This window comes from Balaenoptera physalus, assembly GCF_965194825.1.
Source record: "Balaenoptera physalus genome assembly, chromosome: 3".
In the NCBI taxonomy this organism is placed as follows: domain Eukaryota; kingdom Metazoa; phylum Chordata; class Mammalia; order Artiodactyla; family Balaenopteridae; genus Balaenoptera; species Balaenoptera physalus.
In genome coordinates this window covers 177,455,144-177,472,939 of record NC_138890.1, presented here as the reverse complement: position 1 = coordinate 177,472,939, position 17,796 = coordinate 177,455,144, and the positions used below count along the sequence as shown (strand labels likewise).

At 54.2% G+C, this 17,796-nt stretch overlaps 1 protein-coding gene across 2 annotated transcripts in view; it reads left to right on the top strand.

The window, feature by feature from the left end:
• Positions 1-4,842: 4,842 nt before the first annotated feature.
• Positions 4,843-17,796, top strand: part of AHRR (aryl hydrocarbon receptor repressor) — a 73,996-nt gene continuing 61,042 nt past the window's right edge. The window contains exons 1-2 of one of the 2 annotated variants that reach the window (XM_082455268.1): positions 4,843-4,994; positions 14,134-14,206. In XM_082455268.1, coding sequence (XP_082311394.1) covers positions 14,145-14,206 — 62 coding nt within the window. In that variant the 5' untranslated portion in view covers positions 4,843-4,994; positions 14,134-14,144. Of the gene's footprint in view, positions 4,995-5,389; positions 6,243-14,133; positions 14,207-17,796 lie in introns of those variants that run through there. The other variant, XM_082455269.1, reaches the window with a different exon arrangement.

Below are 17,796 nucleotides of genomic sequence, written 5' to 3'. Positions count from 1 at the left end.
GTGGAGCCATGGTCAGCTGAACAGGAGACAGTTTCTGAGAAACGTTCCTCCCGTGTTCCTTTAACTGGGAAGTTCCTGGAGAATGTGCTCCAGCAACGCAGAGGGAGTCACCCTAGAGGAGGCTGGGGTCCTGAGTGGGCAGAGCCTGGACGGACCATGCAGGTGGGGTGGGGGACTGAGAAAGACTGACTCATAGAGCCTGCGGAAGGCTCATTCCACGGGGCCGCCAAAGGATGTGGAGGACAAGGCAGGTTCAAAGAAAACCAGGCAAGTGAGTCATTGTTCAGTGGGGGCTGGAGTTGTGCAAGAAAGGAAATAACTGTAGTAAGTTGGCCCCCTCCCTTCCCTCTCCTCCCTCCCTCTCCCCTCCCCCCTCCCCCTCCCTCCCCTCCCCCCTCCCCCTCCCCTTCCCCCTCTTTCTCCTTCCTCCCTTCTGCCCCCACAATGGCTGGTTCTGGGCTGTGAGGCTGTAGCAGGTTAGGGTTAGCGATGAAAGTTCCTGCGTCTCCGGCCCCCCCCCCCCGCCCAATAAACCCAAATGTCAGATAGCCAGGGACGGTAGGGGTGGCCTCTGCCTTAAGCTGAAGGAAATGACAGGACAGATATTCAGGGAAGTGTGTTCCAGTCAGAAGGAACAGCACCTGCGAGGCCCCAGGAGCAGGCAGAGGAGAGGGCAGAGCCTGGAGGGTCTTGGCTGCACCCTCTCCACAAGCACGGGGTCCTGTGGATCCTGACCCTGAAGGTAGCTCAGCTTCAGCACATGGGTGGCCCCAGGCCATGCTGGGCTCCCCTTCCAGGCCACAGCTCCCAGGGCCAGCTGCTTCCCTGGAAGGAGGGCACTGTCCCTCCCCTGCTCTGTGCCGCATGAGCAGTGAATGTGCAGGCAACTGGTTTCCCACTGGACCCTCGAGTTGGCTGAGACCCTGAGGGTCTGCTGAGGAGTGGGACCTGCCCACCGCTCCTTGTTTCCTGCTGACAGGAGCCTCAGAGGAGGAGATGTCGGGAGCAGGGGGCCGTGTGGCCAGGCTGGGGTCTGCAGGGGCCTCAGGGTGACTGCTGGTACCAGGCAGGGGCCCTGGGAGGTGGAGGTGTGGGGTGGGGTCAGACCGGGTGGGAACCCTGGCTCTGCCCATCCCCTGAGGCACCTCACCTTTTCCTACTTCATCTACGACCCTTGCCAGCCGCCACAAGCAACGTTTCTGGTGTTCGGGAACAACCCCTGGATCGCATTTATTGACTCAAATGTCCCTGTGCCAGCAGAGCTCCTGGTTCACTCTCTGCTTTGCCTGCGTCCCAGGCACCCCCTGGCTCTAATGCAGTCCTGGACCCCCAGCCACATCCGGGCCTTCTGGACGGACATCCACTGGGTGGCCCTTGCCCTTTCCTGGGGCCTCTGTCCTGGGGCCTCCTGGGAGTGAGCCTCTGGGGAGGCACCTGGAGCCCCCGCTGCTGGGCCCCTCTCCACCCGCAGGCGGGGACCCTGGGCCTCCCACGGACACTCCTGCAGATTCAAGGGTGCAGGTACATGTCGGCCACCCTCGCCTGGCGGCCTCGTCCTACACCTCCCTGCCCCCACCCTGCTGCAGGCCAGGCGGGCACCCCAAGCTGACAGACCTTGTATGATGGCAGCCTTCCCAGGAGTGGGAAGCCCTGCCTGGCTGTGCCCACAACGGGAGGGGCCCTCAAGGGACAGCCCGCAGAGACAAGGGCAGCGGCGGCTCTCGACAAAATGCTCCAGATCTTTCTGTGGCCTCCAGGCGAAGTGAGGTGGGGGAGAGAGAGCACAGACCTGAACAAGGACTGCCCGAGCAACACAGCTGTTCCCCCCGGGAACCGTGCGGTCTGACACCTGCGCTAGGCACCTGCAGGGTGACAGCACACCCCTCGGCTGGTGTGTCGGGGCGGGGGGAGGGTGTGGAAGAGGAAGGGAGGGGACAGGCGGGCAGAGCCAGATAGCAGTCAAGCTCATGTAGCTGTCACATCACTGAGCTCCCAGGATGGCCACGTCTGAGAGACAGACGTGGAGACACGGTGGGCAGTGAGGGCCAGGGGGCACCTTGGGGGCTGCCTCTTTTCCAAGCTCTCTTTCCTGCCAGGTGTCGGCCACCCTGCCACCCTGGGAGGACAAACGATCCAGGAAAGAGGAGTTTGTCCCCAGCTGGTGGGAAGTTTGGGTGGAGTGGGAGGTCTCGGCCACACGGAGCCCACTTGCAGCTGGAGGTCCGAGTGCAGAGAGGAGGGAGGTCCTGAGGAGAAGGCCTCCGAGCTGCAGCCCCAGAGGAGAAGCGCTGCGGTGCGGGGGTGGGTCAGGGTGGTCACGGTGGAGAAGAAAATAGGGGACGCCCACACGTACTCTGCGAACTGGTGTGTGTCCGCAGGACCTGTGCGAACAGGAAGTTCGGAGGGAAGTCGTGTCCGGCTGACCTCGTGGGAATGCTGCCTGGGGAGCCTGGAGTCACCCGCGTGCTGGTGGGAACAACGCCCAAGGTCTCCCACAAAGGGGGCTCACCCTGAATTCCTGGGACTTCACAGGTGGCACCTCCCTGGCAAGGGTCATGCTGTTCGTGTCCAGTCCCGGTGACTGCCCCCTGGTCTGCAGAGACTACAGGCTTTGGGGACAGGCACAGCCAAGGTGGGATGGAGAGAAGGAGGGGGAGGGGACGCTAGTTCCTCCTGCTCTTGTCCTGCCCTGGGAAGTGGCAGCAAGAAGCACAGAGGCATCTCGCTCAGGCTGGTTCCCGATGGGACTGGGTGGGTGGAGGTGACTGACGCCTAGACAACAGGCTAGAAGGGGTTCCCTGAGACACGTGGGCGCTGTCTTCCCACGCAGGGGATGCAGGCTCTGACTACAAAGCTTCAAATCCTCGGGGCACCCACCCAGGTGTCTCTGCCCGCATTCCTGGGTCTGAGGGTTCCCCTACAGGCCTGGACTTGACAGGGTGGACCCACCTTACCTCTGCCACTCCAAGATATGCCCTCCCAACGTCATACACATGCTTATTCTTTTTAACAAAAAGAAGAAAAAAATAAAAACCTACAAAAATGGTACAAAAGCACTCCATGCTTCTTAAAAAGTGGTCAGGAATGGTGGAAATTTTTAAAAAGTAAAAAGAAATTAAAGTTCACCTATAACCTGAGTTATTCACCCAGATTTTTTTCTGTGCATGATGCACTTTACTGTAAAGTGCATTATTATTTTTTTCTGTGCATAATGCACTTTACATTTACTGTATTTTTAAAGTAGTTAAAATCAGCAGTTGCATCTTGATCCTTTATTGGATCAAGATGCAACTGCTGATTTTAACCACTTTAAAAATACAGCAATACAGCTGCATGTTGTTCCATGTCAAAAAATAATATAAGACCATTCACTCAGCTGACTCTTTTGAGCCCCTGTTCTGCAGTAGATGCCCTGCTCTTCCTCGGATAGAGGTGAACAGAACAGACCTGGTGAGTTTACCCGTTAGACACAGGAGCAAAGAAACACCTGCTATAATTTCAGGCAGGAATATGCCCTACAGAAGGCAGAGCAGGGAGAGATGGACAGCGGTGGCCTTTGACTTGAGGTAGATATTCTCTCTGAGGACACGGGATCAGAGAGCTAGCCCTGCGAGTATCTGGAAAAGAGCTTTCTCAGAGTGGGAACCAGTGCAAAGGTCCTGAGGCACACACGCTGGTCTGTGAGGCCGGGGAAGGTAGCTGGGGCTTGGGTGGGGGCGAGATTTTGCTCAGAGCCGGGCAGGTGCCAGGAATGACTCCCTTGGCTGCGACTGACTGTGGGGTGGGCGCGAGCGCTGGAGACCCCACAGGGCTGGCTGCGGCGACGGTGGTTGGTGGGGCTTGGGTGGGGACATGGTTGGTGCTGAGGGGTTGCCTGGGGACTGCGAAGGGACTGGGCGTGCAGGGGCAACACAAGCCCCCACCCAACCCCCGCCGGGGCAAGGACGGTGGCAGCGGTCGGGGCCGAGGTTTCCGGGAGGGGGCCCTCAGACGTTGGGGCAGAATGCCCAGGATGTGAGGCCAGGCTCACGGCGTGTCCCCGGGGGCTCCGGGACCAGACCCACAGGCCGAGCCCAGTGAGGGAAGGGGAGCTTTCAAAGTCTGGACGTGTCCGCCAGGACGGAGGAGGGGAGGGGCCGGATGGTCCGGGTGGAGGAGGGGGAAGGAGCAGCCAGAGGGGTGGGAAGGGCCCCGCTGGAGGCCTGGCTCCTTCGAACCAGAAATGTCGGGATCGAGACTTACACGAACTGCCCTGCGGCTCCAGGAAGGTGCAGGGTTAAAAGTATTACATGAGTATTTTTAAACTGTAAAACCCTTTGATTTTAGCAACAACCTAATTGGAGCAAGCGGAGCAGGACATGCTACGCTCACGTTACACATTCGGATCCGGAGGCCGGGACCCAGCTGCTCGGGGAGTCTGGGCCCCGCACCTCCGCCCCGCGGGCAGGTGCGCGCTCGGCCTCAGCGGGCGCAGGTGGAAGGGGGCGCGCGACTGCGGACGAGGAATAGAGGGTCTGGGGCTCCCGCGGGGAGCACGGGGGCCTCGAGGGGCACAGGCACCCTGGAGCGGACAGACCCTTGGGTAGACCACGAGGACACGAGAGGCGCAGAGCGCGACCCCACCGCGGCGCACACAGATCCGGAGGACCATGGGGACGGGGGGGGCGCAGAGCGCGACCCCACCGTGGCGCACAGAGATCCCGGGGACCACGGGGACGCGGGGGGCGCAGGGCAGGACCCCACCGTGGCGCACACAGACCCGGGGACCGTTGGCCGGGCGGAGATGCGCGCGCGCGCCCCCTGCCGCCTCCCGGGCTCGGTCGTCTCCGGGGCGGGGCGGGGCGGCTCGCGTGCCGGGGTGGGGCTGTCCTTCCGCGGCCACAGCCGCCGCCTGGTCCCCGAGATGCGAGCGCCGGCAGCCGCGCAGCCACAGCTCCCTGTCCCCGCGGACACCTCCCGCGGGCGCGCTTGAGCCTCCGCGCCCCGCCGGCCGGGTAAGTGCGCCGGACGTGCTCCGCAGGTCCAACTCCGCGAGGGAGACCCTAGCGCAGGGCCGTCTTCCCAAGGCTCCCGCACCCTCGACCCCCCCCATCCGCCTCCACTCACCCCATCCTCACGTCGCCAGGCCCTGGGGTCCAACGGGCCGCTTCTCACCTAAAAATAAAAACAAGGCTTTTGAGGAAAGCCAGTCCACTTTCACTGCTTGCGGTCCCTCAGTTTCCCGGCCTGGGAGCGTCCGACCCCCGCGCTGGGGGAGCTGGGCTAATTGCCCTTTGCTCTTGGCCCAGTTTCTTTCGGAACTGTTTTGGGCAGATGCTGGGGGGCGGGGGGGGACTCTGAATTGGACTCCTGAGCCCTCTCCAGGGCAGCTGGTGAGGGGAGGCCCCCAGCCGGGGGGGGTCCCAGAGCTGGGGGTGCACAGCTCAGCCCCCTCCTTCGGGGCCGGGAGCGCCAGCCTTGGTTCTCACACTCTGGAAGGGCGGAAGGCGTGTGTTCCAGGAATTCACTGGGTTTCAGTTAGTGGCACCAAGAAAGTTTTTTTCCCTAAAGTCTTATTTTGAGTGGCGGAAAATCCCAGATTGTGGATACTTTGTGAGAGGCACAGGCCCTCAACACTTCAGGGACCCGGTGTTGCTGCTGTGACCACCCTCCCCCCTTGGGGAGGGGGCTGCCCACAGGGCAGGTGACCAGCCAGGGTCAGAGTTCAGAGGCCTTGGGCAGTTTGCCCTTGGGTTCCTCGTCTGTTTCCTGGTTGGTCTGAAGGGCTGGGGCCGGAGGCGTCAGCCCCCCTTGGAAGCATCCAGTGGGTCTCCAGCTGTGGCCGCCCTGTGACTCACGCGGGCCTCTGTGTGACCAGCCAGAGGCTCTGGTCCTCGAGGGGCCGGGCGCAGAGGGGGTGCGTGAGTGTGTGCCCTGGGCATCTGCCCCCTTGCTCTGGGCACTCAACAGTGGTGAACTGGACTTCTCCCGGCCTGGTCAGCAGCCCAGCCCACCCAGGACACTCTCCAGGGGCCTCTGGCAGAGGCGGGCTTCTGAGCCGGCTGGCCTCCACCCAGCGTCCGCCATCAGGGCCTGGAGCCTGGTTTCTGCAGCCTCCTGGGCCCAAGCCCGATCCCGGTGGAGGCCTCAGGACCCACTCGTGGTCAGCTGAGCAGCCGGTGGGCAGTGTGGCCCTGACGGGGCCTGTGCCGCCTCCAGCAGCCGTGGCTGCAGGCTCCCTGTTTGCGGATGATGACTTCCAGGTGGGTACCGGGCAGTCTGGACTCGGACCGCCTGCGTGTTTCCCTCTTAGCTCAGTCCCAGAGCGGTGCGGCCCCGTGGACGGGGCACACATGCTGCGCGGGAGCCGAGGGCACCGCTACATGGCATGGGAGGATCTTTTATTTTTGTTTTTCGCTTGTGTGTATTTTCTGAAATGGTCAGCTATTATTTTTACCATAAAAGGTTCTTATGAAAGTTCAGATTTCTCTGAGAAACACAGCTCAGAGCTTCTGGGGGGCAGGCCCTCGTGCTGCCTCAGTGGCGCATTTCTGTGGGGAGTTTGGTCCGATCCGATGAGGGCTTCATCTTTTGGAGGAAAGTGCACAGTATTTAGTAAAATGGAGCCCATATTTAGGATTCCTAGGGCAGGAATTGGCAGGAACTGGACCCCAAGCCACGGCTATTCCAGGGGACAACGGCTGGCCCCCTTGATTTCTCCCTCACCCCCGAAGGGGTACCTGGAGAGTCTTTATCTGCCCTGGTGTTTTTTGCCATAGCCCCTGTTTTTAGGCCCCTTCCACCAAGGGAGGATGGGCCTTGTGGGCCAGCTGGCAGGCCACGTGCGCGGCTGGGGAGGGCCCGCACCCGGGAGCCTGGACCCTGTCTCGGCTCCTGCTGTGGGGAGGGGGTTTTGGCTGGAGGAAAGTGAGGGGCCGGCTCTGCCCCCCCGAAGTGTCCTGTGGCCCCTGCTCCTCTTCCCTGTCGCCTCCAGCCCGCACCACCCCTGCTCTGAGCTCAGACTCACTTAGGGAATGGTGGTGCTGGGGATGGGCCTCCTGGGGCCGAGGCAGGTCAGCCAGCCCCCTCACCTTTGATCTTGAGGGGCGTCCGGCCCCTCTCGTGTGTGGGGAAGCATCCCTGACCGGTTTCCCCCCAGGCTGGGGCCAGGCCGGGTCCGGCTCTGGCCTCTCCTGCTTGAGTTGAAAGCCCTTGCAGTTCAGATGGGATGACCTTGCCCGCCGGGTTCCAGCTTCCCAGAGAAGCGCAGGCCTGGTGGCCGTGGCTCAGGGTGAGCCGAGAAGGCTGGACCCTTCCGAAGCATCCGTCCACCCGTTCCTGCTCCAGCTTGCGGCCACCGGGGCCCTATCCCCACTCACCCACCCCAGCCCATCTCTCCAGAGCTCTAGTGTTTCCTCTGCCGCGTCATCCCCAGCAGCTTAAAAACCAGCTTTAGACCCCCAAGCCCCCGCAGCTGCCACCCATCCCTGCCTCTCCTCTCAGAATGCCCCACAGGCGCTCCTAGCCCCGCTGCGCGGTTCTCTCCTGCCGCGCCCCGTCTTCCTGGCCACTCCACACATTTTATTTATGTTTATATACAAATTTGTGTTCTTTGTTTTTAGTGAGGTAAAATTCACACTACATAAAATTAACCATTTAAAAATTTACAGTTCAGTGGTATTTATTGAGTATATTGCCAAAGTTGTGCAACTACCACCTCTAATTCCAAAACATTTTCTTCATCCCAAACGGAAACTCTATACCCTTTAAGCAGTCACTCCCCATTCTTTTTTCCTCCAGCCCCTGGCAACCATTCACCTACTTTCTGTCTCTGTGGGTTTGCCTGTTCTGGACATTCCATATAAATGCAATCAATATGTGTCCTTCTGTGTCTGCCTTCTTTTTCACATAGCATGGTGTTTCCAAGCTTCGTCTGTGCTGTAGGGACCTCAGAGCTTTGTTCCTTCTCATGGCTGAGCAATAGTCCACTGTGTGGAGGGACCACATTTTGCTTATCCATTCGTCAGTCAATGGGCATTTAGGTTGTTTCTGCTTTTTTGGCTCTTGTGAATAATGATGCTGTGAGTATTTGTGTGCCAGATTTTGCTTGAACATATGTTTTCAGTTCTCTTGGGCATATACCTAGGAGTGGAATTGCTGGGTCATATAGTGACCCTATGTTTAACTTTTTGAGGAAATACTAAACTGTTTTCTACAGGAGCTGTGCCATTTTTCATCCCCACCAGCACGGCACAAGGGTCCCAATTTCTCCAGAATCTCACCAACACTTGTTATTTTCCTTTTTTTTTTTTTTTTTTTTAAATATTATGGCCATTGTCATGGGTATGAAGTGGTATCTCATTGTGGGTTTGATTTACATTTCTTTAGTGAGTAATGATGTTGAGAATCTTTTCATGTGCTTGTTGACCATTTGTATGTTTTTGGGGGGAGAAAGGTCTATTCAAGTCCTTTGCTCATTTTTAATTAGGTTGTTTGTCTTTTTGTTGTTGAGTTTTAAGAGTTCTTTATGTAGTTTGTATACCAGACCTTTATCAGATATATGATTTGCAGATATTTTCTCCCATCTGTGAGTTGTCTCTTCACTTTCTTGATAGTGTCCTTTGAAGCCCAAGTTTTAAATTTTGATGGGGTTCAATTTATCTCATTTTTCTTTTCTTACCTGTGCTTTTGGTGACATATCTAAGAATCCATTGCCAAATGTAAGGTCATGAAGATATAGCCCTATGTTTTCTTTTAGCTCCTACACTTAGGTCTTTAACTAACTTTGGTTAAGTTTTGTAAAGGGTGTGAAGTAGGGGTCCAGCTTCACTTTTTGGTATTGGATGTCCATTTGTGCCAGCACCTTTTGGTGAAGAGACTGTTCTTTCCCCATTGAATGGCTTTGTTGAAAATCAGTTGACCACATTATGTTTATTCTTGTGCCACATTTCTCTTTTTTCAATGCTTTTTAAAAAAACTTATTTATTTAATTTATTTATTTTTGGCTGCGTTGGGTCTTCATTGCTGCATGCGGGCTTTCTCTAGTTGCAGTGAGCAGGGGCTACTCTTTATTGCGGTGCATGGGCTTCTCACTGGGGTGGCTTCTCTCATTGCAGAGCATGGGCTCTAGGCGCATGGGCTTCAGTAGTTGTGGCACTCAGTAGCTGTGCCTCATGGGCTCTAGAGCACAGGCTCAGTGGTTGTGGCGCACGGGCTTAGTTGCTCTGTGGCATGTAGGATCTTCACGGAACAGGGCTCTAACCCGTGTCCCCTGCATTGGCAGGCAGATTCTTAATCACTGCGCCACCAGGGAAGCCCTCAATGCTTTTTAAAAACCTTTTTATTACGAAAATTTTCAAATCTTTTACAAAAGTGGAGAGAATTTTATAACGAGTCTAATTTATTCATCAAGTATCATAGATGGTCAGCTGGCAATACTGGCTGATTTAGTGTCATGTAAACCCCACCCTGCTCCGCAGATTACACAGAAACAAATCGCTGACGTCTCATCCTTTCACAGGTGTTAGCGTGTATCTCTAAAACATGTGAACTTTAAAAATCAGGTTTTTATGTTTTTTACTTAATTTTTTGTTTGAGTTAAGAGACTTTAATTCATATAAAGAAGTATTAACAACAGCAGAAAGAGAGCTCGGAAGGGTACTCAGGGCTGAGGGAGGTGCCGAGAGGGCTCGCCTGTACCTGGGGGTTCAGGCTCTGGGCTGGCGGAGATGTTTCGCTGAGTTTCCCAGCCTCCGTAAGAGGTGAGCAGGAACAAGAAGACACGGGGGACGCACGGGAACCAGAAGCCCCTCACTCTGCGCTCGCTACAGAGAAGAAATGCTCGAAGAGTCCAGCCCATCTGTGCAGCGCAAGCCCGAAGGGTACCAATACACCGCTTCCCAGTGGGGTGCTACCATCTCCCACTCCTGGCCTTCGTGCTGTGGTTGCCAAACCTTGACATCTGCATAGGTTATAAACCCCACAACACATCATTGTCACTGCTGTTTAAACAGTCAATTATCTTTCAGAGATAGTTAGATAGTAACAAGGAGTCTTGCATTCTTACCCGTGCAGTTACCACTTCCTGTGCTTTCTGTTCCATTTTGTGGATCCACGTTACCATCTGGTATCATTTTCCTTTGGCCTGAAGACACTCTTTCACATTTCTTATAGTGTGGGTCAGCTGGCAATGAATTCTTTCAGCTTTGTTATGTCTGAAAAAGTCTTCATTTAGCCTTAATTTTTGAAAGATATTTTCACAGAGTTTAGAATTCTAGTTTCAAGTTTTTTCTTTCAGTGCTTTAAAATTGCTGCCCCACTGTCTCCTCATGTACATGTTTCTCAGGAGGCATCTGCTGTCATACTTATCTTTGTTTCTTTGTACCCAATGCTATTTTCTCTGGTGGCTTTTAAGATTATTCTATTTATCTCTGGTTTTGAGTCATTTGATTATGATGTGCCTGGTGTAGTTTTCTTCCTGTTTCTTGTGCTTGGGGTTCATTGACGTCTTGAATCTGTAGGTTTATAGTTTTCATTGTTTGGACAAATTTCTGCTATTATTACTTAAATTTTTTCTGTCACCTCTATTACCCTCCTATTCTTTAGGGCCCCAGTTACACATATTAAACCTATTGAAATACCTAAATATTTAATTTTTATTTTGGTGCTGTTGTAAACGGTATGGTTTTTTAAAAATTTGTATTCCAATTGTTCATTGCTAGTGTATAGAAACACAATTGACTTTTTTATATTGTCCTTTTTCCTGGTGACCTTGCTGGACTCAATTATTATAAGTTATAAAAGATTTGTCTTAGCCAAATTTTGGGATTTTCTGTATGTACCATCCTGTTGTCTGTGAACATTAAGGGGAATGGTGATAGAGGGCATCTTTGTCTTATTTATGATCTCTGGGGATGTATACAGTCTTTCACTGTTAGGTGTGATGCCAGCTGTAGGTTTTTTTGGTAGATGTCCTTTATCAGGTTAATTAAGTTCCTTTCTATTCCTAGTTTGATCAGAGGTTTTTTTATTATTATGCATGGATTTGGATTTTGTCAAATGCATTTTATGTATGTTGAGGTGACCATATATATTTTTTTCTTTTATTTTTTAATAAAGTGAATTATACTGGTCAATTTCTGGGTGTCGAATCAGGCTTGAATTCCTTGAGCAAACCCCATTTGTGATGTGTTGTGCTCTTTATATATTGTTGGATCCCATTTGCTAATATCTAATTGAAGATTTTTGTGCCTATGTTCATGAGGGATTTTCGTCCATCCTTTTCTCAAAATGTCTTTGGTTTTGGTATCGGGGTAATGCTGAACTTATAAATGAGTTGGCAGTTTTTCATTTAATTTTTAGTTTTCTGCAAACAAGTGGTATTATTTCTTCCTTAAATTGGTAGAATTTACCAGTGAATCCATCTGGGCTTTGGCTTTTGTTTGTTGTTGTTGGAATAAATACAGGGCTAAACAGCTTATCTGTTTTTTCTTGAGTGAGCTTGGTAGTTTATGTCACGCAAGAAATTGGTCCATTTCATCTAAATTGTTGAATTTGTGGGGATAGTATTTGTTTTAGTCTGCTTGGGCTGCCGTATCAAAATACCACAGACTGGGTGGCTCAATCAACACCTAAAAACAATGAAAATCTATTTCTCACAGTTCTGGAGGCTGGGGAGTCCAAGATCAAAGTGCCTACTGATTTGATTTCTGATGAGAGTGCTTTTCTTGGCTTGCACATGGTGAAGACACAGCTCTCCTCTCTCTTCCTCTTCTTATAAGGGCAACAGTTCTATCAGATCAGGGCTCCACCTGTATGACCTCATTTCACCTTAATCATCTCCTTAGAGGTCCATCTCCAATACAAGTCAAATGGGGGATTAGGGCTTTAACATATGAATTTGGTGGGCACACAGCTAAGTTCATGGCAGTGTTCTCTTATTTTCCTTCTAATGTCTGTGGGATCTGTAGTGATGTCCCTTCTTTTATTCATGATATTAGTAATCCATATCTTCTCTATTTCTTGATCAGTCTGGCAAGAGGTTTATCAATTTTGTTGATCTTTTCAAAGAACCAACTCTTGGTTTTGTTGATTTTTCTGTGTTTCCATTTTAAGTTTCATTGATTTTTCCTCTTTATTATTTCCACCTTTCTGCTTGATTTGGATTTGTTTTCTCTTCTTCTAATTACTTAAAGTGTAAGCTTAGATTACTTATTTGAAACGTTTAATTGTTTTCTAATATAAACATTTAATGTTATCAGTGTCCATCAAAGTACTGCTCAGCTGTATCCCGCAGAGTTTGATATGCTGTATTTTCATTTTCATTCAGTTCAAAATACGTCTAAATTTCTTTGAGACTTTCTCTTTGACCCATGGTTATTTAGAAATGGGTTGCTTACCAAATAGTTGGGAATTTTCCATATATCTTTCTAGTTTAATTCCATTATTGTTAGAGAACATACTTTGTATTTTTATTCTTTTAAGTTTGTTAAGGATTGTTCTAAGTTCAAGAATATGGTCTATCTTGATGAATGTTCCATGTACAAAGACTATGTATTCTGCTGTTGTTGGCTGGAGTAGTCTATATATTTCAATTAGTCTACATTTGTTGTTGTTTGGATATTCTATATCCTTTGTGATTTTCTGTTTGTTTGCTCTATTGATTACTGAGAGAGGAATGTTGAAGTTACTAATGAATTATCCTTTCAGTTTTATTAGTTTTTGCTTCCTGTATTTCGAAGCTGTGGCTGATGCATTCTCATTTAGGATTGCTATGTCTTCTTGGAAAATTGGCCCCTTTATTCTTTTATAATATCCCTCTTTGTCCCTGGTAATATTCCTTTGTCTGAAGTCTGCTTTGTCTGATACTCACACAGCTACTCCAGCTATACTTTTGGTTAGTGTATCTTTTTTGATCCATTTACTTTACCTACTTATGTCAATAGTCAAAGTGTGTTTCTTATACTTAAAGTGGATCCATGACATGTTTCCAATATTTTCACTGCACTTTCTGGACAGGGTGGAAATCGTGGGTCTGACTCTGCTTCCTCTTCCAGGTTGTACACACTTGAGGCCAGGGGAGGGCTCCTAACCTCCTCTCTGGGTCAGCTGGCCCAGAGCCTGGTGTTGAGGGGTCACCGGTCTGCAGGATGTTTGTGAGGGCTCAGACATCCTCACTGCACGGGAAAATCAAGATTCTGATGCACTCCCTGAGGAGATGGGCGAGCTGACCAGCCTCAGGGCACAGACACCGACTGCAGCGTCCGTGTCCACACTGCTGGTGGAGGCCGGCAGGCATGGTCAGCTGGGCTCAGTGCGGCTGTGAGTTAGTGGCCAAAGTGGAAGCCCAGCGTGGTGGCGTGGAGAGAGATTTTACGTGGAGAAGAGGAAGCCTGTGTGCCTAGAAATACCGGCCGCGGGGGAGGAGTGGGAGGCGCAGCCTGGCCGCAGACGGCACTGGGATCGCCCGCCTGCCCGGAGCCCTGCCCCAGCACACGGTCCTCGGTGCCCACGGCCACGTGTCCTGCTCTCGGACACCCTGCGGAGTGGCTCCTGTTTCCTGGCGCCTCAGGGTGTTTACCTGCCGGAAGCTTTCCCAGCACAGGGCTGTTCGTCTCAGGAGTGTGGTGACAGGACTGCGTTCTCTGGCCAGGCTGGCGGCCGCAAGGCTGCCCATCAAAGGGGAGAGGTCATGAGCCGGCTTCCATCTTGGCTGCGGAGGGGGTGGTTCACCCCCCCCACCCCCAGTGCCGGTCGTGCCCCCGGGCATCTCGCTCAGCCAGCGCTGGGGGCCTGTGCAGGTCGTGCCCCCGGGCATCTCGCTCAGCCAGCGCTGGGGGCCTGTGCAGGTCGTGCCCCCGGGCATCTCGCTCAGCCAGCGCTGGGGGCCTGTGCAGGTCGTGCCCCCGGGCATCTCGCTCAGCCAGCGCTGGGCCCCACCCCCAACCGTGCCGATCGTGCCCCCGGGCATCTCGCTCAGCCAGCGCTGGGGGCCCATGCAGGTCGTGCCCCCGGGCATCTCGCTCAGCCAGCACTGTGGGCGGACAGGGCGCCGGGCCTCCGCTGCCGCTCCCGCCGCCTTGGTGGTTTGGGGGGGGTATGGAGGGCACTGGGGTCTCTTCAGTGTGACCAACTTGATGCCCCTTTTTTCCTTAGGGCCCGAGACGATGATTCCGCCGGGGGAGTGCCTGTATGCCGGGAGGAAAAGAAGGAAGCCCATTCAGAAACAGTAAAGTATCCGTCTTCTGTTTTTGTTGACTGTTACTGATGGAGGGGAGGCATTTGTGTTTTCATTGAAAAAAGTGAATTTTAGAAACAAAGTGAGTGAGGCGAGGTTTTGGTCAAGCCTTCCTGAGGGTGCGGGGACCCGCAGGACCAGCGGGGGTCGGGCTGGGCAGGGGACACTCTTGGTGCTCGGGAGCGCAGGTGGGACCCTGGGCCGCCTTCCCAGCCCTGATTGGACGCTGAGGTCTGGCCCAGGGTGCCCCTCCCCCCCCCAGGTAAGACCCCGTCCTCATCCTTGGCTGCATGCACCACGGTGCCTCTGGGCTTCACCCCAAGCGAAAGGAGACTGGGGCTCGTCCTCTCGGCCTGGGGCGTCCGGGGGGTGGAGTGGGGTGGGGGAAGGGAACCCCAGGCACGGCCCCCGCCAGCCCCGGGACACAGCACCACGCTCACATCCCCCACCTGCCCGTGGCTGGCCAGTGGGGCTCGGGGCCATGAAGCGGGTGGCCTGCAGTCACGGAACTGGTCTGCAGAGAGCGGCTCCCAGAGCCCAGGGCTGCGTCCGTCCTGGGACAGGTCCTATGGTGTGTCCACCGTGGCTGGGGCTGTGTGTGTGTGTGTGTGTGTGTGTGTGTGTGTGTGTGTGTGTGAGCCTCTGTGTGTGTGTAATACAGATGTGTGAATGTGTGATGTAGCTTCATGTGTGTAACACAGCCCTGTCTGGGTGTGGGCGTGTGTGTGTGTGCACCTGCAGTAGTGTCTTTGTGGGGATCTGGGTTTCTGGGACCCAGGCCACCCTCCGGGCCCCCAGGGGCTGCAGGACCCCATGAGAGGTCGACAGGAATGCGGGCACCTCCAGTCCCAAGGATGGGTGTCAAAGGCTGGTGAGGCTGGACTTTGGAAAGCGGTTGTCACCTGAGTCACTTGTGTGGCCGCTGTGGGCCTTGGGATGGAGCCAGGGTGCTGGGGGAAGTGTTCAGCCTGGTCTGCAGGTGAGAGGGGGCAGGTGGGGCAGGCAGAGCTATGCACCAGGAGGAGGTGGTGCGGGGGGACTATGTCCTGAGCTCATTTGTTCTGGTGAGAACATTTGTCACCTTAAATAAGGAAAGAAGTACCTGGAGAGGCAGCTGTGTACACCAGGATCTGGGGGGCTGTGTACACCAGGATCTGAGGGGCTGCGTACACCAGGATCTGGGGGCTGTGTACACCAGGATCCGGGGGGTGTGTACACCAGGATCTGGGGGGCTGCGTACATGTGGATCTGGGGGGCTGTGTACACCAGGATCTGGGGGGCTGTGTACACCGGGATCTGGGGGGCTGTGTACACCGGGATCTGGGGGGCTGTGTACACCGGGATCTGGGGGGCTGTGTACACGGGAATCTGGGGGGCTGTGTACACCGGGATCTGGGGGGCTGTGTACACCGGGATCTGGGGGGGCTGTGTACACCGGGATCTGGGGGGCTGTGTACACCGGGATCTGGGGGGCTGTGTACACCGGGATCTGGGGGGCTGTGTACACCGAGATCTGGGGGGCTGCTTACACCAGGATCTGGGGGCTATGTACACTGGGATCTGGGGGCTGTGTACATGGGGATCTGGGGGGCTGTGTACACCGGGATCTGGGGAGTGCTGTGTACACCGGGATCTGGGTGGCTGTGTACACGGGGATCTGGGGGGCTGTGTACACCGGGATCTGGGGGCTGTGTACACGGGGATCTGGGGGGCCGTGTACACCGGGATCTGGGGAGTGCTGTGTACACCGGGATCTGGGGGGCTGAGAGCATTAACGCAGAAGTCAGCGAACACGGTGTGCAGCACAGGAGCTCCCTGCCTCTGTGCACAAGGGGCCACGTCCGCACACACGGCCGTGCACCTTCGACACTGTCCCTCATGGGTTCCTTGTCCAGCTGTGTGGGGCATGCCGTGCTTTGTTGTCACTAGCCCTCCGCCAGCGTCCGTTCCGACTGGCTCACAGGCGCTGCTGCGCTGAGTGACTTCGTGGCTGGTGTCGGACTCGTGCTCGTGGTTGGAGAGGCCACCGCCGTGGCTGTGTGCTGGCCGTTCCCTCGCGGGCCTGAGCAGGCTTGTTAACTGTTTACTGTGAGAGTGGTGGATTCCTCGGCTTTGACACAAACCCTGCGCCCGCAGCCCCTGCCTGGCCCCTTCTGTGTCACCCTCACAGACTTGGGGTCAGTGATGCATACAGAGGCTCGCGCTGCCTGCCATGCTGTGAGCAGTAAGTTTCCTGTCTTTGACCGTGGAGGCTCACGCCTTCTGCCAGGACCCGTGAACAGCAGCAGGTTACTAGCTTGCAAGCAGGTAAATCAAGGCCAGACCCAACAGGCATATGCATTCTTGCAAGTGGGATTGCTCAGGCCAAGAGTGTGGCATTTGTGATTTCATAGGTGTCGCCAAACTGGCCGGCACTGGAGGCGTGCCCTGCCGGGCACACGGTGCGCCTCAGACTTTGGTGAATTTGCGTGTTCTTCTCATACGTGAGGCTTAGCAGCCACTGTATTTCCTTTTCTGTGAACCGTCTGTGTTGACAACTTTTGATAATTTTTCTATTATATTGTTTTTGCTTCTTGATTTGTAAGAGCTTGTTGTACATTGGGGAGACTAATTCTTAAATGTATTTCACATACCTTTCCCCAGTTTTTATTTTACTTTGCAGTGTTCTTTGCAGTGCAGAAAGCATTTAATTTTTATGAAGTTGAATTTATTCATCTTTTACTTTGTGTGGCTAGTTAATTTTATGTCACAATTGGAAAGATCTTCCCTGCTTCAAGTTTATGAGAATTTTCCCAGGATTTCGTCTAAATTTTTTGGATTCCTTAATATATATATTTAAATTTTGAGCACTTGGAATTTTTCCTGGTGTAAGGTGTGGGGTCTGAACCTCTCTCTTTTCCCCTGTGGCCACTGGTTGTTCCTAATACTTCTATTCGATAATCAGTGTTTTCCTGGCCGATTTGTAATGGCATTGGGCACCTAGACTTGTGATTTGAGGGGCAGTGAACGACAGTGGAGTGACTTGAACCCACTCCCCTGGCTGTGCCTGTGGACCCTCTGGGGGACGTGGCCGTGCCGGCTTGTCCGAGTGCCAGCGTCTGTGCATCGCAAAGGCCAGAGGAGCTGCCGGCGGTGTGCACATGTGCGGGTGCCCGGGCCCACGGCCCCTCCTGAGGTGTGAGCCCCACGGGCCAGCTGCAGTACTGCCCCCTCGCCTCGCCGAGGGCTGTGGACTGTGGTCTGGCCCCATCCTCCGTGGGTGGGCCATGAAAGCCGCGAGCCTGTGATGCATGGAACCTGCTAGAACCCCAGGGTAGAACCTGCCCCCTGCCAGGCCCTCAGGGCTGGACCTGCGCTGGAGGGAAGCAGGGCTGGGCCGTGACCGCAGCGGCGGGTCCCTGCACCGCGGACCGGCACCTTGAGCTCAGAGGTGTGTGAGCAGCGCGGCTCCCCCCTCGTTCGCACTTTTGGTCTTGCCTGGGCTGCGACTGAAGCATGCAGAGCTGCGCGGACTTACAGTGCACAGTCTGATTGGTTTTGAGACGTGTAATCACCCGAGAAACGTTGCCAAAGCCGAGGTC